This window comes from Colobus angolensis, unplaced genomic scaffold (assembly GCF_000951035.1).
Source record: "Colobus angolensis palliatus isolate OR3802 unplaced genomic scaffold, Cang.pa_1.0 Scaffold387, whole genome shotgun sequence".
Lineage (NCBI taxonomy): Eukaryota > Metazoa > Chordata > Mammalia > Primates > Cercopithecidae > Colobus > Colobus angolensis.
The window spans coordinates 1,305,800-1,328,057 of record NW_012117232.1 but is presented as its reverse complement, the minus strand read 5'-3'; the positions used below and the strand labels follow the sequence as shown (position 1 = coordinate 1,328,057).

The 22,258-nt window shown below is 43.2% G+C and overlaps 1 protein-coding gene across 1 annotated transcript in view; it reads right to left on the bottom strand.

Annotated features, from left to right (window-relative positions):
- Positions 1–1,406: 1,406 nt before the first annotated feature.
- HS3ST4 (heparan sulfate (glucosamine) 3-O-sulfotransferase 4) overlaps positions 1,407–22,258 on the bottom strand; it is a 459,643-nt gene continuing 438,791 nt past the window's right edge. The window contains exon 4 of the mRNA XM_011954627.1: positions 1,407–3,482. Within this exon, the coding sequence (XP_011810017.1) occupies positions 2,846–3,482 (637 nt within the window). The 3' untranslated portion in view covers positions 1,407–2,845. The remainder of the gene's footprint in view (positions 3,483–22,258) is intronic.

The following is a 22,258-nucleotide window of genomic DNA, read 5'->3' as shown; positions in this document are numbered from 1 at the left end:
ACTTAGCTTTTCTGGATAGAAAATAATTCCTTCGTCAAGTCTCTACATTGCAGAAGGGGACACGGCTAAGTGGTTCACTCCCAGAGTGACAAGGATCAAGCTAGAGTAGACACTGAAGAAAATGGACCTTAAACATGACAAATTTGCATTTCTCTTCAGAATCACGAGTTTTCAACTATAACACCAAACACTATTAAATACAAAAATCCCCTAGATCCCAAGGCTTAGCCCTCTGCCCTCTTTCTCCAGGGAATTTTAACCTCCTGTTGTATGCAAGGATGTACAAATAATTTAAGGGGGCTTCTCCACTTTTATTTCCCAGGTGAAGTGGCTTATTCACCATTGGCTAACCACATTACAAAATGGATTTGCTGGTCATATTTCGGGGACGTATTTATGTGAGGACACGTTTTGGAGGCAAGTCTTGATGTTCCGGGTTTTTAAAGACACATAGACAACCAGGGAGATGGAAAATGGAGAGTAGGTATGACTGAGGGTCCAAATGAATATATGCCTGCCCAGAATGGAGGTGATGAGAGTAGGCTAGATTAATAGGTCATTTATTTCTTTAAAGCATTGCTACAACCAGATTCTCCTTTGACTGTCTAAGTTATAAGGGCAACACTTAACCCTCTTGCCACTGAACTCCAAAAGAGCACACGTTTCTGCAGGGAAGCCATAACACTGGGGAGGTCACTTCCCTTGGAAATAATTCCCAGAAAAGCAAAAGCATAAAAGGAGGTAGGCGGGAGGGAGAGGGGGCAAAGAAATACACAGGAAAGTCTTTTCCTCCAGTTGCTCTCAGTTCTAGCTTCCCTAAGAATATTTTTGAAAGGATGAATTCCTGAGCCTTGCCTGAGAGTTTCTGATTCATGAACAGATCTGAAACAGAGCTCAGGAAGCTGTAAGCTTGAACAAACTCCATGGCTGACTCTGATGGGTAGGGAGGACTGAAACTCACTCACTCCTTGCTCTGCTTATGAAACCAAACCCCACATGAGTCCCACAGTTTGCCTTTCTAAAAATGCGTGCGTTTTCTTCCTTCAAATGTGTATGTATGCATTTTGATCTGTTTCTTCTTTTACATTGATAGTGCAGGTATATGGGTTGCCTTCAGCTCAATAACTGCTTTATTATCTGGAAAAATTATTTGTAAGGTTGTTTATGAATCTGGTGTATCAGTCCATTCCTTGCTGGAATTGGTTAAGATAGGAAAAGCTGCACTCCTTTGAGGACCCACCTGCTTTGTACTATTGCAAGATTTATTGTGCCCTGCAGACAGAACCTTCTGAACATTCTTGACTCTGGGACTTTCTGGCCATCTCAGAGAGAGGATGCTCCCAGCATTCCAGGGGAGAGGGGAAGATGGAGATGATCAACACAAACACAGCATCAAAACCCATTAATCAGGTTGCATTAAGCTTTATAATAACACAGTTTTCATTTAGCGGGAGAAATGACAGTTTAATAACAGCTGAACAGATTTAACTCCCCCCACTCATACAAATTTCCAGTTTTACTAGAACAATTCCTGGTTTTGGAGATCTGTGAACAAGTGCTTTATGTCAAACGATGCATTTTAATTGAATCAAACTGATGGGAAGGGACACTTCATTCAGCAGCCCCTGATGGGGGTGTCTGCAGACAGTCCTTGCTCGTCCCCAACCCCCATAAACTGGATCTGATGAATGGAGTCAGCTTTCTTGCCACTACCCCACTCTCTGCCATCTCTAAATAGAGAAAATGAAGCCCGAGGAGGTGGTGGTGGGGCAAATTGGAAGAATGATGACTGCTCCTCTCCCCATTACATGGCTAAGGATTACTCCTAATAACAGACTTGTCAACTCTCTGGTCTTTGCCCTTCTGGGGACCTAGGGGACAGAGTTCACCCCAAAAACATGCCTCAGAACCACAGTGCTTGGGAGAGATGGTCTTCAGATAAGGCAACCTCCCACCAAGAGGACAGGGTTTCTTCTTTTACCCCCAGATATGGCCACTCATCTCTGCCAACCTCAGAGCTCTGACCTCAGTTATAATTACTTTACTCTTAGAGTAGCCCCGTGGGCCTGATCTGGACAAAAGAGCATACGCTAAGCTTCTCCACAACCCAGGATACTCATGAAGAGTGAGACCCAACCCCATTTAGAGGGCTCTTGGAAAGAAGGCTTTGAGGGGTGTCAGCTTTTATTTTCCTTCGTGTGTGTGTGTGTGTGTGTGTGTGTGTGTGTGTTGTGTGTTTGGTGAGGAACGTGCATGCCTCTGCCTTCATGATGTGGGGAGGGAGGAAGTCAGGGGTTGTGGAAGGAGGCCTTTAAAGAGAAGACTACAAACACCTTAGAGGGAGGACCTTGCTCCCTAGGAGTCCTGGAGCACTCAGCCACAAAGTGCATTCTGGAGACAAGCCCAAGCAGAGGTTTAGACAGAGTGCCCGTGACAGATACAGGGCTAGAACCCTGGCTCCCCAAGCTAAAGTGAGAACCCCCATAAAGCAGACCTTTTTTGTCACTCACATATACATTAATAGCACTGTCTCTGACATTGACAGCTATTTATCCTCTGTCTTCAGGCTATATTAACTAGCAGAAGATAAGAATGAACAGTGGGTTCTGGTGGCCATCTGGTCAACCAGATGCTGCTGCCCAGATGGGCCTGGTTCCTCCATGGGGATGCTGTGGGACCCACCTGTTTGCCTAAGCTAACAGCACTGGAGGCAATCCTGGCTGCATGAAGGAGGAGGAGATCTACTTGGCACTCCAGCAAGTGAAGCTGCAGAAGCTGGGGTATTCAAGGACTCAGGCAAGGAGCCTCCTTAGCTATTGACTAGCCTTCCTCTGCCTCTCTAGCCTCATTTATCACCCTCTTCCTGTTCCCACTGAAAATCTTGGCCAGTCATTTGGTAAAACATCATGTTGAAGGGTTTGTAGAATTTCCTCAGTCTGTGGATGACATCTGGGTCGATGCGAGGATGAGTCCGACCTTTGCTCTTGCCTAAGCACCTTGGGGCACTGCTGTCTTCCGGCTTCTTTAGGCAAGGGAACCCCTTAGTTTTGTTGAAATAGAAATGCTTCTCAGTCACAACACGTTTGAGGCCTAGAAAATCCTGTACCTTGGCCATTTCCCCGGCGGGGTCCACAATAAGCCGCTCACCACTGACAAAGAGGATCTGGGAGAGGGGGAAATACTGGAGCCAGTTTTCCAGGTGCAGAGCATAGATCCCTATTCGAATGGCACTCCAGGAAGCATCGATCAGCCCGAGGGTCCGGTTTTTGAAGGCCAGCACCTCAAAGGTGGGGATCTCGGGTTTCTTTGACAGTGTCTGCGTGTAGTCAGAGATGGCCCTGGTCACAGGGTTTCTCACCACCACAATCAGTTTGATGTCCTTGGCCATGGAGTGAATGCGCTTGGGAGCCTCATTTGTCACAAAGTAACTTGGAGTCTTCTCCATGGTTATTTGCCCATCCAAAGTCTTGGGCATCACATTTCTAGGAGAGGGAGGAAAAGGGAAGAGAATGGTTATTCCTATCCAGAAATATCTTAACTTCTTCCTAACCAGAAATATCTTACCTTCTTTGCACAAAATGTGTGATATAAACAACCTAGTTTGCAACCACCAAATAAAATTGATAAACACTTGGAAGTTCTTCTTACCTATATCTCCAGACTCTAGTCTTATCTTGACTATGTATTATCAGAAAAGTCAACATAAGGCATTTGCATTCTCTCCTGGGAACGTTATATCCCTTATATATCCCTAGGTTTAAATGGCTATTCTATCTCTTACCAGTTATGTTTAACCTAGATACACCCTTGATTTCTCTACATACTAGTTGTATAATCCCTGAAATGGAGATAATGATAGCACTGACTTCACACTGTAGTATAAGGATTAAGGGAGATAATGCTTAAAAGGCATTGAACAATGAAGCTGGCATGTGTAAGAGCTCAATACATTAAATAAATTATTATTGTTGTAGTAGTTTTTAGAAAATCTTTGAGCTCAACAAGACCTCAAAGCTTATCTAGTCCAGGATTGGCAAACTACCTCCTGCCTCCTATTTTCGTATAACTCACAGATAAGAACGATTTGTAATCACTGAATTGTTGTTGAAAAAAAAAAACAAAATGATAATAATAATATTTTGTGATGCATGAAAATTATATAGAAATCAAATTTCAATGTTTATAAATAAACATCCATTGGTACACAGCCACACTCATTCATTTACATATTCATCTAGGCTGCTTTTACCGTAAAACAGCAGAGCTGAGGAGGTAACACAGAGGCCATGTGGCCCAAAGAGCCTGATGTATTTACTCCTTGATCCTTTAAGAAAGAGTCTGCTGATCCCTGACTTAGTCCAAAGGCATTATTGTGCAAATGAGAAAACTGAAGCCTAGGGATGGGGAATAAACAGACAGGCTTTGTGACCTCAGCAAATTGAATTACATCTTTGAGCCTTATTATCTTCATTTGTAAAATCCTAAAACCCACCTCAAGTCCCAGCACTTTGGGATGCTGAGGCAGGCAGATCACGAGGTCAGGAGTTCAAGACCAGTCTGGCCAAAATGCTGAAACTCTGTCACTACTAAAAATACAAATTTGGGCCCGGTGCGGTGGTTCACGCCTGTAATTCCAGCACTTTGGGAGGCCGAGGTGGGTGGATCACCTGAGGTCAGGATTTCAAGACCAGCCTGGCCAACATGGTGAAACCCCATCTCTACTAAAAATATAAAAACTAGCTGGGCATGGTGGCGGGCACCTGTAATCACAGCTACTCAGGAGGCTGAAGCAGGAGAATTGCTGGAACCTGGGAGGTGGAGGATGCAGTGAGCTGAGATGGAGCCATTGCACTCCAGACAACAGCGAGACTCCACCTCAAAAATAAAAAACTAAAAGAAATTAGCCAAGCGTGGTGGCACGTGCCTGTAGTCTCAGCCACTCAGGAGGCTGAGGCAGGAGAACCGCTTGAACCCAGGAGGCGGAGGTTGCAGTGAGCTGAGATGGCGCCACTGCACTCCAGCCTGGGTGACAAAGCGAGACTTCATCTAAAAATAAATAAACAAGTAAATAAATAAATAAATAAATTCAGTTGAGAATAAAACGACATGTAAGATAAAATATCTAGCCTAGGTCTGGTTCATTTTATGGGATTTTATTCTTTCTTTGCTCTCAGAATTGGCCGGCGAGCCACTGACAGATCCCATAGCAGGGTTTGTATCTCTTGGTTCCCTTGTTAAGGCTGCTCCTCCACTCCCATTCCTCCATCCAAGTTTGCCTCCAGAGTAGCCTTATCTTATTTGGGAGTTCCAAGCTATTAATATTAAAGGGGTTTAATGCCATTTTCCCCTAATCTCAATGAGGCAGGCTTATCAATGATAAAATGAAGCTTAGAATGCCATTATACAGTCAATTTGCTATAGGCATATGTAGACCAAAGTTAATTGACGATAAACCTGTTCAATACCTGTCAGTACAGCAGACCATCTGCCACCATGTGCTCCATTAAATCTATTCACTTCCAAGCCTTGCACCAAAGTGGTACATTTAGGATTACACAAGACCTCTTTGTTATGATGACATGCTTTTAAATGTCTTAGCTAATAAAACTTAATACAGACGAAGATTCCCTAGCTTCTCCTACCATAATTAAATTTATTTACTGTCGCGCATGTGGAGAAAGAATGGCTTTTCTTTTATCTCTAATTCACATGCTCTGTCAATAATTAATTGCAACTGGGTTTTGAGCTTTCTCGGCAAGCACTTTTATGAGGCAAGAGGAATTTGCCACGTAGAGAAATTCACAAAGAGCTGGAAGTCGTTAGGGTGTAATGGTTGGGCAGCGTGGTGTTTTCAGATCAAAGCAATAGCCCTGGCCATAAACAACCATGCTCATCTTGGAGTGACATATTCTCCAAAGTAGTGTGAATGCCTCTGCGTGTGTCTGTTTGGTTCTCAACAGATCAATTTGTCTAATTTGGAGGAACAGGGCTAAGGAGTGCAGCCCCCGGGAATCAGATTTGCCTGAATTAAGAGTTCCGATTACCCATGCTACCTTGATGAAGTTATTTAACCCATTTTGAACCTTAATGTTTCATCAAAGAAAACAGGGTTAATAAAAGGCCATGCCTCACAGGATTTTAACGAAGATTAAATGTCATAATGCAGGTAAATCACTTAGGATTGTGCCCTTTCAATGTTAGAATTTTTTAACTTAAGCCACCTGGCCAAAATCAGGATTATTCTTATAGCAATTCTTACAGAAGGGCAATGAAAAAAAAATACTGCATTTGACGAAATGGAAAAGGCTGAAAAACATGGGATCTAAGGAACTGATCCAGAAAAAAGTATACTCTAATTCATGCCAATATCATCAATCGCACTTCCAGGCCTGGAGGCTGGTGTCCAACAAGGGAGCTACCATTAGTTCAGCCTGAGTATAGGAAATACACTGACATCTTATTTTTATTTCAAGTGGAGAGATATATTCCCTTGTTTTATTACACAACTCATATCAGATTATAAATATATTAGATAAATCTTGATGCAAAAACACATCACCTGAAAATAGCTATTTTGACATGGCCTTTTCCAGATTTTAGTTCCTCTGATGTATTTTTGTGTGTTTATGTTGTTGCCTTTTTTTTTTTCTTTTAGCATAGGAGAAGCTGCTTGACTTTTCTGTTCATCCATTCTTCACCTTTCCCTTCTTAGACCTCAACGTTTCTCTTTGCATTGAGTGCCATTCAAATTCATCTCCTTTACTTCAGCTGATTGACAACCTGTCAAGATCTTTGTGGATCTTGAGTCTTTTATCTGAAGTGTCTGGAACAAAATGGTACCCAACATATAAGCTAGTAGATTTAGGAGAGGAGATGTGTGCCTAACTCACTGCTTGTTGCAAAAGAAGTAAGAGAAGGCATTGCTGAGGGCTTTGCAGAGGATAGAGGGGAGCAGAGGAGCCTAAATAGCTTTGACCATCATGCTACCCATGAATGTGAAAAGTATATACTTTAGGAGAGTTTTTGCATTTGGGGCACACATGGGGAGACTCTCAGTGAGCCACAATTCAACCAACGTGGCATGAGTTATCCAGTTATTTTGTCAGTAAGAAGATAACCAGTAGTTGCTTAAAATCTATAAAGGACAAAGCTCCCTTTCCTCAAACTGATTCTGAAACAGTTATAGTCATTCATTCATTCCATAAATGGTCACTTATGGGTAATGTAACAGTAAACAAAACCGATGCAGTCCCTTCCTCTACTAAGCTACCAGTCTAGCTCCTGCAGCTGATACATAAAGAGCTCTTTATAGCATCATACAATGAACTATTTAAATCAGCAGAGCAGGCATCATTATTACTCCAGTTTTACAGAGAAGGAAACAGGACCAGAAGCTAAAGATTTGTTTCAAGGTCTCACTAAATGTGTATGTTGTTTCTAAGTTGAGTGGCTGAGCAAAAGTAATTCAACACCAGGATTGGTGCCTAATACCAGGTCCTGGCAAATAACAGGTTCTCAGTGCCTATCTGTTGAGTGAATAGATGGGTGAATGACAAGCCATTAATCTCCACTCCTAATTGTAGGCCAGTCCTAATATTAGGTTTTTGTTGTGATAGGTTTTGATGCCCTAATCTTCCTTTTCCCCACCTTCATCTTACCAGGGCTCTCACCTGGGCCTCCAATCCAGTAACTACTTCTAAACCATGCTGGTCTCCCCCTTCCTGTAAGATTAGAGGAGGCATCTCTCCTGTGGATAGGACCAAAACTCCTGCTAACCTAGGCTTTGGATCTTATTCCCTTCCAACCTTTCAGGCACTTTTGCTCTCAATTTCTCTTCTCTCTTCTAGGTTTTAAGTAAGTTCATTTTAATTGCATCTGACACTGTAATATACTCATGTTTTCACATTTTGGTGTGCTTGAGGAACAGAAAGAAGACCAGTAATGCTGGAGGGGAGTGAGTAAAGGTAAGAAAGTCAGAAAATAGGCTCAGAGAGACGGACAGGGAATAGACCATGGAGGGCCTTGTGGGCCATGGAAAATGTACTGGAATTGTTTTCCTTATGTGATGAGAAGCCACTGAAGAATATCTCACAGAGGAGTATGATACAATTTACACTTAATTTTCTTTTTCTGGTAACGTTGCTGAGAAAAGATAGGAGTGTGGCAGAGATAGAAGGAAAGTAACCTGCTAAGAGACCATTTTAGGAGAGAAAGAGAGAAATGGTGGGGGTCTGGGTGTAGGTGGAGAGGGCAACACAGAAAGAAGTGCTCAGAATAGGAATAGATTTTAAAATAAGGCCAGCAGTCCTTAATGATGGGTGGGATGTATGTACAAGAGAAAGAGAAGTATCACAGACGACACCAACATTGTTGGCCTGTGCCAGTGACTACATGGCAGCACGGTTTACTGATGTGGACACTACTGGGAACAGGGCAGGTTTTAGGGGAAGATACCAAGCCTAATTTCAGACTTGTCATATGAGATATGTCCTACATACCCAGGTGGAGGGATTGAGTAATCATGTTGATGCAGGAGGCTGAAATCCAAGGGAGATCCCGATGAGAAGTGAACATCTATGTCATGTGCTCAAGTTCCACCTGCCAGGGAGTAGGGAGAAGAATGTCTGCCCTCTTTACCTTTGTTAGAAGAAGACGCGACTCTCCTTTGCCTATGCTGGGAGTTCTCTCAAAACTGAAAGGTGTTCAGATGCTAGGTATGCCAAAAAATTTTTGTTTTATTTCATTAAAAAGATGTTCATGAACTTCTTCTAATTCCCAGAGTCCTTGTTAACCACCTGCATTACAGAGCTCAGAATAATGTCATAATATGATTTTTTCCCATGTCCTTTATGGCTATTCTCAGTTCCTTGGGGACGTAGGCAAAGTTTTAATCACCTTTGTATCCCCAGTGCCAAACATAGTGTCTGACACATACTAGCTGCCCCATTACTATTTGTGGTTATTGGATGAAAGACAAATGACATTCCAATGAATACATGGTCCCTGGAAGTCAGGAGAATTGAGGCAGTTTGCAGGACATGGCTTATCTAAGTAGGTGTTCCATGCATGGGGTTCAGCATTTCTGAGTTTCCTCCCATCCCTGTCTGAAAGACCATGCACTTCAGCATGGACCATATGGTGAGAAAACACTGCATCTGGGCTTGGCACAGCTCGCTAACAGTATCTTGGGCGCTCAGAGCAACCGTGACATCAGCGTCAACACACAGTCCTGAAGCGCGAATCATTCTGCAAGATCACACATCTGCTCTCACAGCCCCAAATGTTTATGAGACACTCTCCAACTCACTCACCCTGTCCCTACTGCACTCTCCTGGTCCTGGTGCTTTGCTAAGAACAGCCCAGTTTCTTTTTTTAAAGAGTTAGGGTCTCACTCTGTTGCCCAGGCCGGAATGCAGTGGTGCGACGATGACTCACTGCAATCTTGAATGCGTGGAGCACAGCCACTTTGGAATGCAGGTCAGCCTCTGGGGTCCTCATAGGAAACAATAACAATAGCTAACATGCAGCCTGGACTGACACAGCTATTCACTGAGTGCTCACTCCATGCTATGTTCTGAGGCCGAGAGTTGAAACTCTGAAGCTAGACTGACGTCTCTAAGCATTTTCAGACAATGGACTCACCAGCCCAGCAGTTAAGATCAGAGACTCCAGGAGCTAGATTTACCAAGTTTGCATCCACTGATTAACTGTGTGATCCTGGGCAAATTACTTAACTTAAGTAATATGGGTCTATTTCATTATTTGAAAACCAGGCATCACACTAATAATATCCCTTCTCATGGGGAGTTTGAGAGGATGAAATGAGTTGATATGTAGAAGAGTGACTCTCACATGGTAAGTTCTCAATGCAGTAGCTATTAATTATTATTATTTTTTTTTGAGACGAAGTCTCACTCTGTCTGTCGCCCAGGCTGGAGTGCAATGGTGCAATCTTGGCTCACTGCAAGCTCTGCCTTCCAGATTCACGCCATTCTCCTGCCTCAGCCTCCCGTGTAGCTGGGACTACAGGCGCCCGCCACCTCGCCCGGTTAGTTTTTTGTATTTTTTAGTAGAGACAGGGTTTCACCATGTTAGCCAGGATGGTCTCGATTTCCTGACCTTGTGATCCGCCCGTCTCGGCCTCCCAAAGTGCTGGGATCACAGGGTTGAGCCACGGCGCCCAGCCAATTTTCAAAACAACTCTTAAAAGAAGGTTTTATTATAATCCCCACTTTAGGGATCAGGAAACTGAGATCCAGTGAGATTGATTAATTTACCCAAAGCCAGTAGAGACAGGGTTTCACCATGTTAGCCAGGATGGTCTCGATCTCCTGACCTTGTGATCCGCCCGTCTCGGCCTCCCAAAGTGCTGGGATCACAGGGTTGAGCCACGGCGCCCAGCCAATTTTCAAAACAACTCTTAAAAGAAGGTTTTATTATAATCCCCACTTTAGGGATCAGGAAACTGAGATCCAGTGAGATTGATTAATTTACCCAAAGCCACAAGAGGTGGAGTCGCAATTCAATCCCAAGTCTGTCTGACACCACAGCCCAAGCTCTTGGCTACTGCCTGACAATGCATAACCAAACAGCAAAACCTCAGCAAGGTTACATGACTAGACCAAGGTCACTTGTAGGTGGCAAAGTTGAATCTTAAAAGGAGACACATCGTATGTTCTGCAAAGCTGAGCTATCCCTGACTTGCCACTGGGAGTTACAGAAACCCAGACCAGAATCCCTAGAAATTCTTGCCAGATCAAGCTACATCATTCAATTTGTGGTATCTCTCTCCAGGGCCTCCTCAATTGAAGCAAATGGATACTATCATGAATGTCGAGGGAGAAAGCAATCACCCATATTAGATATAAAGTGTTCATTCTCTCTGGAAGGGTCAGGAGTGGAGCTTGCCTTTGGCTTGCCTGAAATTACAGGTGTGTGGGCATCTTACATTTTCCCAAATGTGTTATCCAGTGGAACAAATGGTGCATAAATTAGCAATATTTTCTGAGCCCTGCTGATGAACCCAAGAGGATGGTGGTTAGAGCTAGGGCATGGGGTGAAGCAGGGCCAGTTGCCCTGCACAGAAGAAACTCACTTAAAATTCAATGGAGCAGCTGCCTACTTGCCAAGCACTGAGGAAGGCAATTTCACATATTACCCTAGTTAAGTCTTACACGTACCATACAATTCACTGAGCCCATTATAGAGATGCAAAAACTTGGAGTCAGAAAGACAAAGAACCTTGTCCAGAGATGCATAGCCGGGACCTTGCCCTGCCCAGTTATGCTGGAAAGTTCATTGTGTTTTTCAAACCAAAATTCATGAATTCTGAAAATCTGAAGGCAAAAAGTCAAACCATTTGGAGACCACATTCTTAAACAGAAACCCAAGAACAGGATCTGTACATATGGTCCTGAAGCTCTAGGGCTTTCAGTAAAATTGCAGCCAAGAAAGAAGGAATCCTGAGTTATAGTTATGACTTAATAGCTAACTTGCTGAATTAAGTAACAACACAGACTTTCCTTCCCTGGACCTCAAATTTCTTTGCAACGAGAGGGTCAGGATAATAGATAGTCCCTCGTTAATTCCACCGAGTAAGTATTTATTGGTGCTTATTACGTACCAACTGTGGGGTATATGTTGATGATAAGGCAGGCGTGGTCCCTGCCCTTCAATAGTCTGTATGTTTTTGGAGGAAAGGTCTGTAAATCCCATTTAGTAACATGATCTCTGGTTCAGATGGGACATCTTTGCAGTCCCATCAAACAGAATGATACGTGCCAAATCTCAGTGGCATTGCCACATGCCTACAAGAGAGGAGACAGAAAGGAATGGACAGAGAAGAGGAAAGGAGGAAGAGGAGGAGCAAAGGATAAAGGAGACTGGAAGGGAAAATAAGGAGAAATAAAGATAAGAGGAAGAATGGGAGGAGAAGGGGAAAGAGGAGCTGGGCTTGGAAGATGCACAAATAATTCAAATACTGAGAGAAAATGAAGGAAGCATCCCAGGTTTAAATAACACATGATCACACATTGGGAGAAATTTTCAAACCGAGGTCTCAAGCAATATTTGTTGTTTTAAAGTTTGTGCCAGGCAGGTACACATGTTTTAGGATGAGAAGGTTTAGGTTTGTCAGAGACATTCCACTGAGGTTGTAGCGGCAATAGCCCTACTGAAGCAGGCTGAGAAGATAGATACTCATTATTCCCCATGATATCAGTGAATAATCAGAAGCTCAGAGAAGTTAAGTGTCTTGCCTAAGATCATACAGCTCGTATGTGGCAGAGGCAGGATCTGAAACCCAGCAGAACCAATGCTCCTTAACCCCATTCAATGTGACAAAGGAGAGGAAGGCCCAGAACGGAAACAGAGGCAGGAGGAGGAGACAGAGCAGTGACTTCAGGTGGAGAAAGGAAGGTTTGTCAATATTCTTACTCTGGGAAAGAATCCCTCGTAACAACAGACATGAATTTTGTTTTGTTTTGTTTTGTTTTGAGTAAGGGTCTAACTATGTTGCCCAAGCTGGTCTCAAACTTCTGGCTTCAAGCAATCCTCCTGCCTCGGCCTCTCAAAGTCCTGAGAGTACTGGCGTGAGCCACGGTGACTGGAGCAGACATGAAAGTTTACCAGGTTTTAAGGCATGGCAGCAGGGATGTGGTCCAGATCAAGGAGACAACGTTTAGGAATTTCCTGCTTAATGGCTTTGATTTTCTCAATGACAGAAGAGTAGGGTTGATTGCTGAGCTTAAGGACTTTGGGAGTGGGACTGAAAAGGGAACAGAATGTAGCTGGATGATATATTAACAATTTATGGATTATGAAGACCTATTGAGAAATTATCTTATGTTTGATTTGGCTTCCAGAGACTTATCTGGAAGACAGAGGACTCATCACCACCCCACCCACCACCACCACCATCACACACTCCCATTGCCAAGGAGGGCAGCTATGCCCTTACGCCCAAGGTCTGGCTAATTTTTATCTCCAGGGAAGGTGAACATTCTCTATTTTGTGGACTAAAAAAGATGTTACAGCATCCTAGACAAACCCACTGAGAGGTCTTCATGTTTCAAAAATCTAGATCTTACCACGGGGTTTCTTAACTTCAGCACAGTCAACATTCTGGGATGGATAATTCTTTGTACCGGAGGCTGTTCTGTGAATTTTAAGATGGTCAGAAGCATCCCTGGTCTCTACCCGCCAGATGCCATGGCACCCACCAGTCATGACATCCACAGATGTCTGCAGACATTGCCACATCTCCCTTGGGGGTCCAAATGAGCCCTGGTTGAGAGCCATGAGTTTAACCGATCTAACCAAACTGCCTCGACTTGTCTACCCAAACCGCCTTGATTTGAATCTAGGCTGTGCCCTTCCTTACAGGTGGGGCTTTGGGCAAGTTACCTAGCCTGTCTGTGCCTAGATTTTCCCATACATAAAATGGAATTATAATAATAATTGTAACACATATCACAGAAGGTTGTTTAAAAAATGAAATGAGTTCATGTTTATTGCATAAAACATCATAAGTGCTATATCAGTGTCTGCTATCATTATTATGGGTGTGGTTATACCACTGAGACAACATGCAGGCTGCATGCCAGCTCCTGAAACAGGAATATCTGAGATTGCATAACACGGAGCTCTGGATATGGGAAAATTCCTTTGTGGATTTTTGTGTGGTTGAGCACTAAGTGTTAAGTCTTTGAAGACCTTCTGGTCAACGTTGACTCAGAGGGTGTGCAGACATCTACAAAGCCAAGCCTCACGTGACCAAGGGAAGATGAGGGACACTCTCTTATGGCCCTGGGTTGTGCCACAAGCGGTAACAGAGGCGAGTCTGAATAATGACTGGTAAAGGACTTCTGTTCAAAGTAACAACATGAGTTTCAAGCCAGGTTTAATTTGAGTTAGAACATAAGAACCTTTCTTGAAACCTAAGAGCTAAGGAGTAATTTATCTGTTCTACAAAAGATAATTAGCAACATGCACTGAGTATCTAGCTGCAGTTGGAAATTATAATTTGAACTGACAATGATCTACTCAGCGTTCAGGGTCCAGGTGTACATTTAGAGGCGTGTGCCAGGCAGGTATAGCAGAATGACCAAGAGATAAGAAAACTAAAGATGCCTGTGAGTGCTCAAGCCTTGGGCCCTATTTCTGTCCCAGCCAGGTGATGAGTGTAGGAGTTTAGGAGGGAGTGGATGAACAGAAAGACAGTGAGGACTAAGGACATAGAAGGCTTGATGTAGACACTGGACATGAAGGCTTGACTGCCCCTCGGTATAATGTGAAGACAGAACTAAATTATTTCCATGCTTTTCTTGATGATTCTACTAACGCAGGGGTCCCCAACTGCTAGGCTGCAGACCAGTACTGGTCCATAGCCTTTTAGGAATGGGGCTGCACAGCGGGAGGTTAGTGGTGGGCCAGTGAGCATTACTGCCTGAGCTCCAACTCCTGTCAGATCAGCAGCGTCATTAGATTCTCATAGGAATGTGAACCCTACTGTGAACTGCGCAAGCAAGGGATCTAGGTTGCATGCTCCTTATGAGAATCTAACTAATGCCTGATGATCTGAGGTGGAACAGTTCATCCTGAAACCATTCCCACTCCACCCCCATCTGTGGAAAAATTGTCTTCCACAAAACTGGCCCATGGTGCCAAAAAGTTTGGAGACCTCTGTGCTAAAGCAAAAACGATACTGATGAATTTCTGAAGACATCATCATAAATAAACAAACAAGGTGAGAGAGCAGACTATCAGAAGAGCTACCAACCGGAAAGAGGAAGAGAGAGAATGTGAGAATAGATTCGACTTTGAGAACTATTTCAACAAATGATGTTCATGATGCTCTTCAGAGTACACCCAAGCGTCATAAACTGTTTTTGGATGGACTTTATCTCAACGGATCAGAAGTTAAGGACACTGCCTATGCCATGGGGCCAGTTCTTCTTACTTTGTGTCCAGAGACATAAGAAAAGACAAATAAAAATTAGAAAAGAGAAAGGCCCTTTTCAGGCCATTTCCACCTCTGTAGCAGGTTGGCTCACAGCTTTTCAAAGGTGGTTTTTACTCTCTCAGATGAGGATAAAGAGGACTTTGTAGTTCCTCATCAACTCTAATGGTGTTTTCACTTCCTCAATAGTTAAGAGCAGGTCACACGTAGTAGAAGGTCCCCACATCTATGTTCTTGGGGCAGGCTCCAAAAAGAAACTGTCTTGGTGGATTCAGGGCATGTTGCACTTTCTCTGTGCTCAGAAGAGTGTGTAGGGGTCACAGACATGTCTGAATACCTCATGAGAACAGAATTCTATCACAGAGGGTTGAAAACCTTCTCTCCCATGCTCTTAACAGATTTCCATATTGTTCTCTTGTACTACATACGTTTTCCTTCATGAGATCTGAGCTTTGGAATCCCCTTTACTTATCCAAGTAATTACAATTTAAAAAACTTATTTTATATATCAGAACTATATACAATTGCTTATTAGTGTTTCTTAAAGGAAAACCAAAGTCATTATACTGAAATAAATCTTAGCTTAGAGAGAAAGAGAAAAAAAAGAAAACTACAGAAAAAAACTCTTCGTTTGTTCATTAATTTAGCAACTATAGCATGGCAGGCACTCTGCTAGTATTAGAAGACAAAACAAAGAGCAAAACTTTGCCCTTAAAAAGTTTTTGGGCGTGACACAGTGGCTCACACCTGCAAGGCTGTGGCAGGTGAATCACCTGAGTTCAGGAGTTGGAGACCAGCCTGACTGACATGGAGAAACCCCGTCTCTACTAAAAATACAAAATTAGACGGGTGTGGTGGCCCATGCCTGTAGTCCCAGCTACTCGGGAGGCTGAGGCAGGAGAATCACTTGAACCTGGGAGCTGGAGGTTGCGGCGAGCAGAGATTGTGCCATTGCACTCCAGCCTGGACAACAAGAGCAAAAAAATAAAATAAAATAAAATAAAAAATAAAAAAATTAAGTCTCAAAACAAAAAAAAGAAGTTTTCATTTTCTAAAATAGTAAAGATGGTGGATATATTATCCACCATGGAATACTATGCAGACACAAGAAGGAGCAAAATAATGTCTTTTGCAGCAACTTCAATGGAGCTGGAGGTCATTATTCTAAGTGAAGTAACTCAGGAATGGAAAAGCAAATATCGTACGTTCTCACTTATAAGTGGGAGCTAAGCTATGAAGGTGCAAAGGCATAAGAATGAATAATGGACTTTGGGGACTTTGGGGGAAGGCTTGGATAAAAGACTACGTATTGAGTATAGCATACACTGCTCAAGTGACAGGTGCACTGAAATCTCAGAAATCACCACTGAAGAGCTTATTCATGTACCCCAAAAACTATTGAAATAAAAAGTATTAAAAAAGAATTTCTCGTTTTCTGAAATAGTACAAATTACTTGAGAGGTCTCTCCTTATCTCCTAGGACTCACAGTGGTCAAAGACTTTCAGGGTGGGAATCACTGGCCAAGGGTCAACTGAATTCCAGAGCCCACAAACACCTCGTTTGGAGGCTGACCAGGTGCATCCTCATCTTGACAGAGGTGTGAGGCTAAGGAAGGGTTGAGTCTCTGGGTTCTATCTCTGAACCATACTTGCTTTGAGCAACTCATTTTTGTCTTTGATCCTCAGTTTTGTCCTCTGTCAAAGGGGGATAATAACATAGGAAAATATTTATTTATTTATTCATAGGAAAAGATATCAGGCATCTTGGCACAGAGAAAGTCTTGGTAATGCTCCCTCATGTTATCACTGCTAGCATAGTGGTGCATACTATGTATGTAGGTACCAACATCCCTGTCTGCTCCGTAGACAAAGGAGAACAGCCCTGTTCAAATTTTTTTTTTTTTTTTTTTTCCCGAGATGGAGTCTCACTCTGTCCCCAGGCTGGAGTACAGTAGCGCAACCTCGGCTCACTGCAAACTCCGCCTCCCAGGTTCAAGCAATTCTCCTGCCTTAGTCTCCAGACTAGCTGGGATTACAGGTGCCTGCCACCACGCCCAGCTAATTTTTGTATTTTTTTGTAGAGATGGGGTTTCGCCATGTTGGTCAGGCTGGTCTCGAACCCCTGACCTCAAGCGATCTGCCGCCTAGGCGTCCCAGAGTGCTGGGATTTAAGACATGAGCCACAGCACCCGGCCCTGTTCAAATTCTTAATCTACAAGACTGTTACTGGTTGCATCATACATGTGCCTTTACGTAAATGATGGCTGTGATTCACAGAAACCCACCTCTCAAAAGGACATTGATGCAACCCAGTCACACAGCACCAAATGGCTTCATTGCGGCATACATCCTAGTGAATTGTTAGAAATCTCTTTCTCCTTACCACCTGAGGTGCCCAAGCATTTGGGAAACCTCAGTGCTGGGCAGGGCTTGGTCATTCCACTGGGCCCATGCCTCAAACTGTAGGCATTGCTTTTATTTCTTTCTGTCCTCCCTGACCTTTTGCAATGTGATCATTGGTTTTTAATATCAATAGACCACCATATGATTAAATTAAACTCTTCTGTATCATTTGATTTAGAAAGCACATATGGACAGAGAGTGACTATGAATTCAATAATCCCCTAAAATGCATTTGTGATTGAATCATCACTGAATCTACATGTTTGAAAGATTGCCACGTGTGTGTGTGTCTGCGTGTGCATGCGTGTTGATATGTGATTTTTTTTTTACTTAGTTTATACTCAATGTTTAGTATCCATAGGGATGTGGAGGTCTCTTACAATAATTCTTAAGTCCACACATTGGGTACATGGATCTAAAAGCTAAACCATTGCCTACCTACAACCTCAGCTTCCATCATTGTCTTTATCCTGGCAACTCTCCCTCTACCCCTTTCTCTTTTGTGATTGCACTGTCTCACTCCAGGGTTCTAAGACAACATTTTCCCTGACTGTGAATTAACAAGATTATGGAACAAATTTCACCTCCCCATGACTGGGGGTCTCACCTGGTGTGTACTTGCTGATACTTTATTCATAAACGTTTAAAGAGTGCCCCTCTGCAGAACCTCACGCACCAACAATCTGTTAGCTATTTTGTTGTGTTTTCTTTCCTTGGTCTTAGCGTTTTAAAGGGCAGGTGCAATAATTAAATGATGATTACTGAGGTCTCAGTGTGTCTGCACAGGCACCCGTGCTCACAGCTGAAAAGACAGTGACAACAGAGGGCTCCTCTTGGGAAGCCTGTGCTCCAGATCTTTCCACCTCACACTCCACTCTGAGCTGTGTGCCAGCTCACCACTGCCTTAGGGATGCTGCCAGCCTGCCCTCCTTCTCATCTGCATCCTGCTGCTGATCCAAGCCCTGTTTGCTTTTGCTGAGTCTTATTCTGTCACCTTTCTGCGTGTCTGAGTCCTGCAGCCTCAAACAGCAAGGATCATCACAATTCTGAGCCTAAGAGCAATAAAGACACTACTCTTTAAGAAGGTGACTGCCAATCTGCCAGGTTTTCATTCAGGTCTTGCCTTTTCCTGGACCACCCTTTGCTTTGTTCCACCTGCCTTTCAAGACACTACCATATTCTCCTGATGGAAGCTCCACTAGAAGCATGCCCAGAGCATCGTTTATTGACTGCTTGTAGCTGTGCCTCCTAAACTCCGTCTTTTACCTACTTGGATGAAGATCTCTCGAACTGCCACAGCTGACTCAGTCACTGTCTGTCCTTGGGATCCTGGCTCTGCCATCCTCTCTCTAAATAACGTTGGAAGACCTCCTTAACCACCTCAAGCCTCAGTTTCCTCATCATATACAATTCCCATTTTATACAATGATTTTACACCATTCCAGTCATGAGCAAGATCCATCTCAGAGCATGTTTTATCAGGATCAAAAGGCTTAGTGCTTATGATGCACTTAGCAGGGTCCCTGAAAGGAAATAACTGCTCAGTACAAGTGTTAATTATTGTTGTTATTACACATGAAGCCCATTTATTCATTGTGTATTCTCAGAGAATGTCATCTTAGGACCTGTGCTGATGGTGAGGTCATTTCATTTTTAGCCCATGCGCATCCTTAAAATGAACTTTCCTTTTTGTAAATCATTTGTACGTGATTCTTCCTTGTGATCCAAGAGATCTGGTCAGCAAGACAGACAATGTTCAGTCAATGCACCTGAGATTTTACTGGTGAAAGCGTTGCTGGGGTCAATCATGCCTGGCTGCGGAAACTTGTAAAATAAGTCAGTCAACATGGAAACATTCATCCATATGCATGACAGGTGTCAGTGTTCCTGTGAAGAGCAAGTGTGTTCTGCCGCACTGCCATGCACCAGTTCTAGAGTTTAGTTGCAACTGAAATTTAGTGTTGAAGGGAACTTGTACTTTCTGCTGAGTAAATTCAGCCAGAAGCCCCCTTTCCTCTACATTTGGCTAAGGTAGAAGAATGACCTTTCTACAGAGTGCCCAGGCTAGAGCCTTCTATGTTGTCCTTGAACTGTTTCCTTCAAGGAACTTGCATCCCTAAATCAAGAGCTTCAGCTTTAATGATGTAAAATATAATCATAAATTAATTAGTACATCCTACTGTGCCTGAATTTAGACCTGGCTTTCACAGCTTGGGGTGCATGAAATACTAAACAGATTTTTAAACCAATCAGTCTGATCATACAACAGATGGAGAAATGATGGATAGACAGAAAAGGAGAGATGCATACACCTTGTGAGGTATTCACGTGCATACATACTCTGCTATAAAGATTCTTATATTATCAGGCACTCATGCACACTAATTCTCTATAGAGTGTCTGTCACACACATACACACACACATGCGTACACACACACACACACTTCCTTCAGTTTTTCCCATAATTGGCTCCTTCTCTTATTCAGGTATCAGTGCAAACTTCACCTCCTCAGCTAGCAATCCTCCACCCCAAGAACTCCACCTAAAAATGTTCTCCTTCACATCAGCCTTTTCTAATCACTTCCTAGGGCTTGTTGTTATCTGAAATTAGCTTGTTCATATGTTCATTGCCTTGCGTAGAGTCCATCTGTCTCCTAAAGAATGCAAGCTCCTAAGAAGGAAGATGATTTTGCACTTGTATATATTTTGTGTGCTCCCAGCATGTCACATAGTGCCTGGCATCAAGTAGACCTCGATAAATACTTGTTGAATGACAGAAGAAATAATGAAAAGAAGAGAAGGAGAAGGAAAGGAGGGAGAAGAAAAAGATAGGTGAAAGAAAAATGTGCCCAAATTGAGGCAGATAATTATACCCAATAGATTTCCTAACACACCCCACATTGCAGCATCCCCTCCCCTCCCCCAGCAGCCAGGTCGTGCCCACTCCAGGCTCCCTAACCTCAGGAGAGGGCACCCCCATCCACTCAATTGCTCAGCCTAAAACCCAGGTATCAGCACTGATTCCTTTTTTCCTTACGCACCCTGCAGCACATCCAGTAAGTGCATCTAGTCAGTCTGTCTGCTGCCTCTATTTCTAAAACACATTCCAAATTTAACTTCTTCTTTGCATCACTCCATCATTCCTCTGCCACTTTGCTATCTACAGCACTGCTTTCTCCAGCCTCGACTACTCTAATGGCCCATCTCTCCCTGTCTTGTTCCTCTAAATGCCATTACCCACACTGAGCAAGAGTGAGTTTTCAAAAGCCCACGCTAGCTGAGAGGGAGGCAGGAAATGCATAGTGGCTGAGATCCAGGACTTTTAGTGTCGGATGCTTGGGTTTAGATACTAATTCTGCTATTTGCAGTGTATGTGATCCAGGATATTATTTAGCCTCCCTGTGCTTTTAGTTTTTTAAATCAAAAATGAATAGTTTAATGATAAGAATAATGTTTCATTGATACTATTATTGTGAGGATTGAGTAAGGCAATATAGATAAAGACCATATAATAAAACTACCTAAGCATTAGTTGTTGCTATTATTGCTATTATTACATCACTCCTGTGCTGAAATCCTTTCAAAAATGTCTCATTATGTTCCAAAAACTAAGTCCCTTCTCATGGACTACAAGTCCTATGTGGTATGTTCTCCAACCTCATATCCTGTTTCAACAAAGTCCCAGCAACACCGGCCTTCTCTGTATCCCCAAACACTCCATATTCCTTTCCCTGCAGGGAGCTGACATTTGATATTTCCTTATGCTGGAGTGATCTTTCCCCAGATCTTTGTACAGCTGGCTCCTCCTTGTCATTCAGCTCTTATATTAAATGTCTGGACTTGTGCCGTCCAATATGGAAGGAACTAGCCACAAGTAGCTATTAAATTTAAATTAACTAAAATTTAATAAAATTAAGAATTCAATGTCTCTGTTACACTAGCTGCATTTCAAGTGCTCAATAACTACAAATGGCTAGTGGCTGCTGTCTTGGAGGTGCAGATATAGGATATTTTCATCATCACAGAAAGTTCTATTAGATGATGCTGATTTGGCCCATCCCTGCGGTTTTTGTGACCTCTATATGCAACCTAAAAGTCATCTCTAGGCCAGGTGTCGTGGCTCAACCCCTGTAATCCCAGCACTTTGAACTTTGGGAGGCCAAGGCAGAAGGATTGCCTGAACCCATTGCTTGAACCCAGGAATTCAAGACCAGCCTGGGCAACATGGCAAGATCTCATCTTTACAAAAGATTTTAAAAATTAGCCAAGTGTGATGGTGCACACCTGTGGTCCCAGTCACTCAGGAGGCTAAGGTGGGAGGATTGTTTGAGGCCAGAAGTTGGAGGCTGCGGTGAGCCATGATCACACCACTGCACTCCAGGGTGGGCAACAGAGTGAGACCTTGTCTTTAAAAAAGATCATCTCTAAGAGAGACTTTCTGTGACCATTCTACCAAAAACAGCCTCTGACCCATCGCTCTTTCCCATTGTTCTGCTTTATCTTCTTCAGCACACTTTGTGGCACTGGTCAGGATCTGGAATCATCTAATTTACTAATTGGTTCACATTACTGCTGGCACCTCCCCACCTGAAATCAAGCACCATAATGGCAGATGTTGCCTTGTTCACTGCTGTATCTATGTTACCTACAATAGAGCATGGTACATCATAGATGGTTAGTAAATGAACAAATAAATGATTAATAAATGGCTCCTTCTGGATATGCAGCTTCACATTTTCACATGCATACGCACTCACTTTGTACACCCAAAGAGGACACCAGCAGATGGGTGTGCTAAGCAGGGCTTGGGCTCCGGTAGGCCTCCATCTCATTGCTACCAGGTATTAACAAGGCAGTAAAGGCTGAGGCTGACCTGCTGAAGATGCTTCTGCATA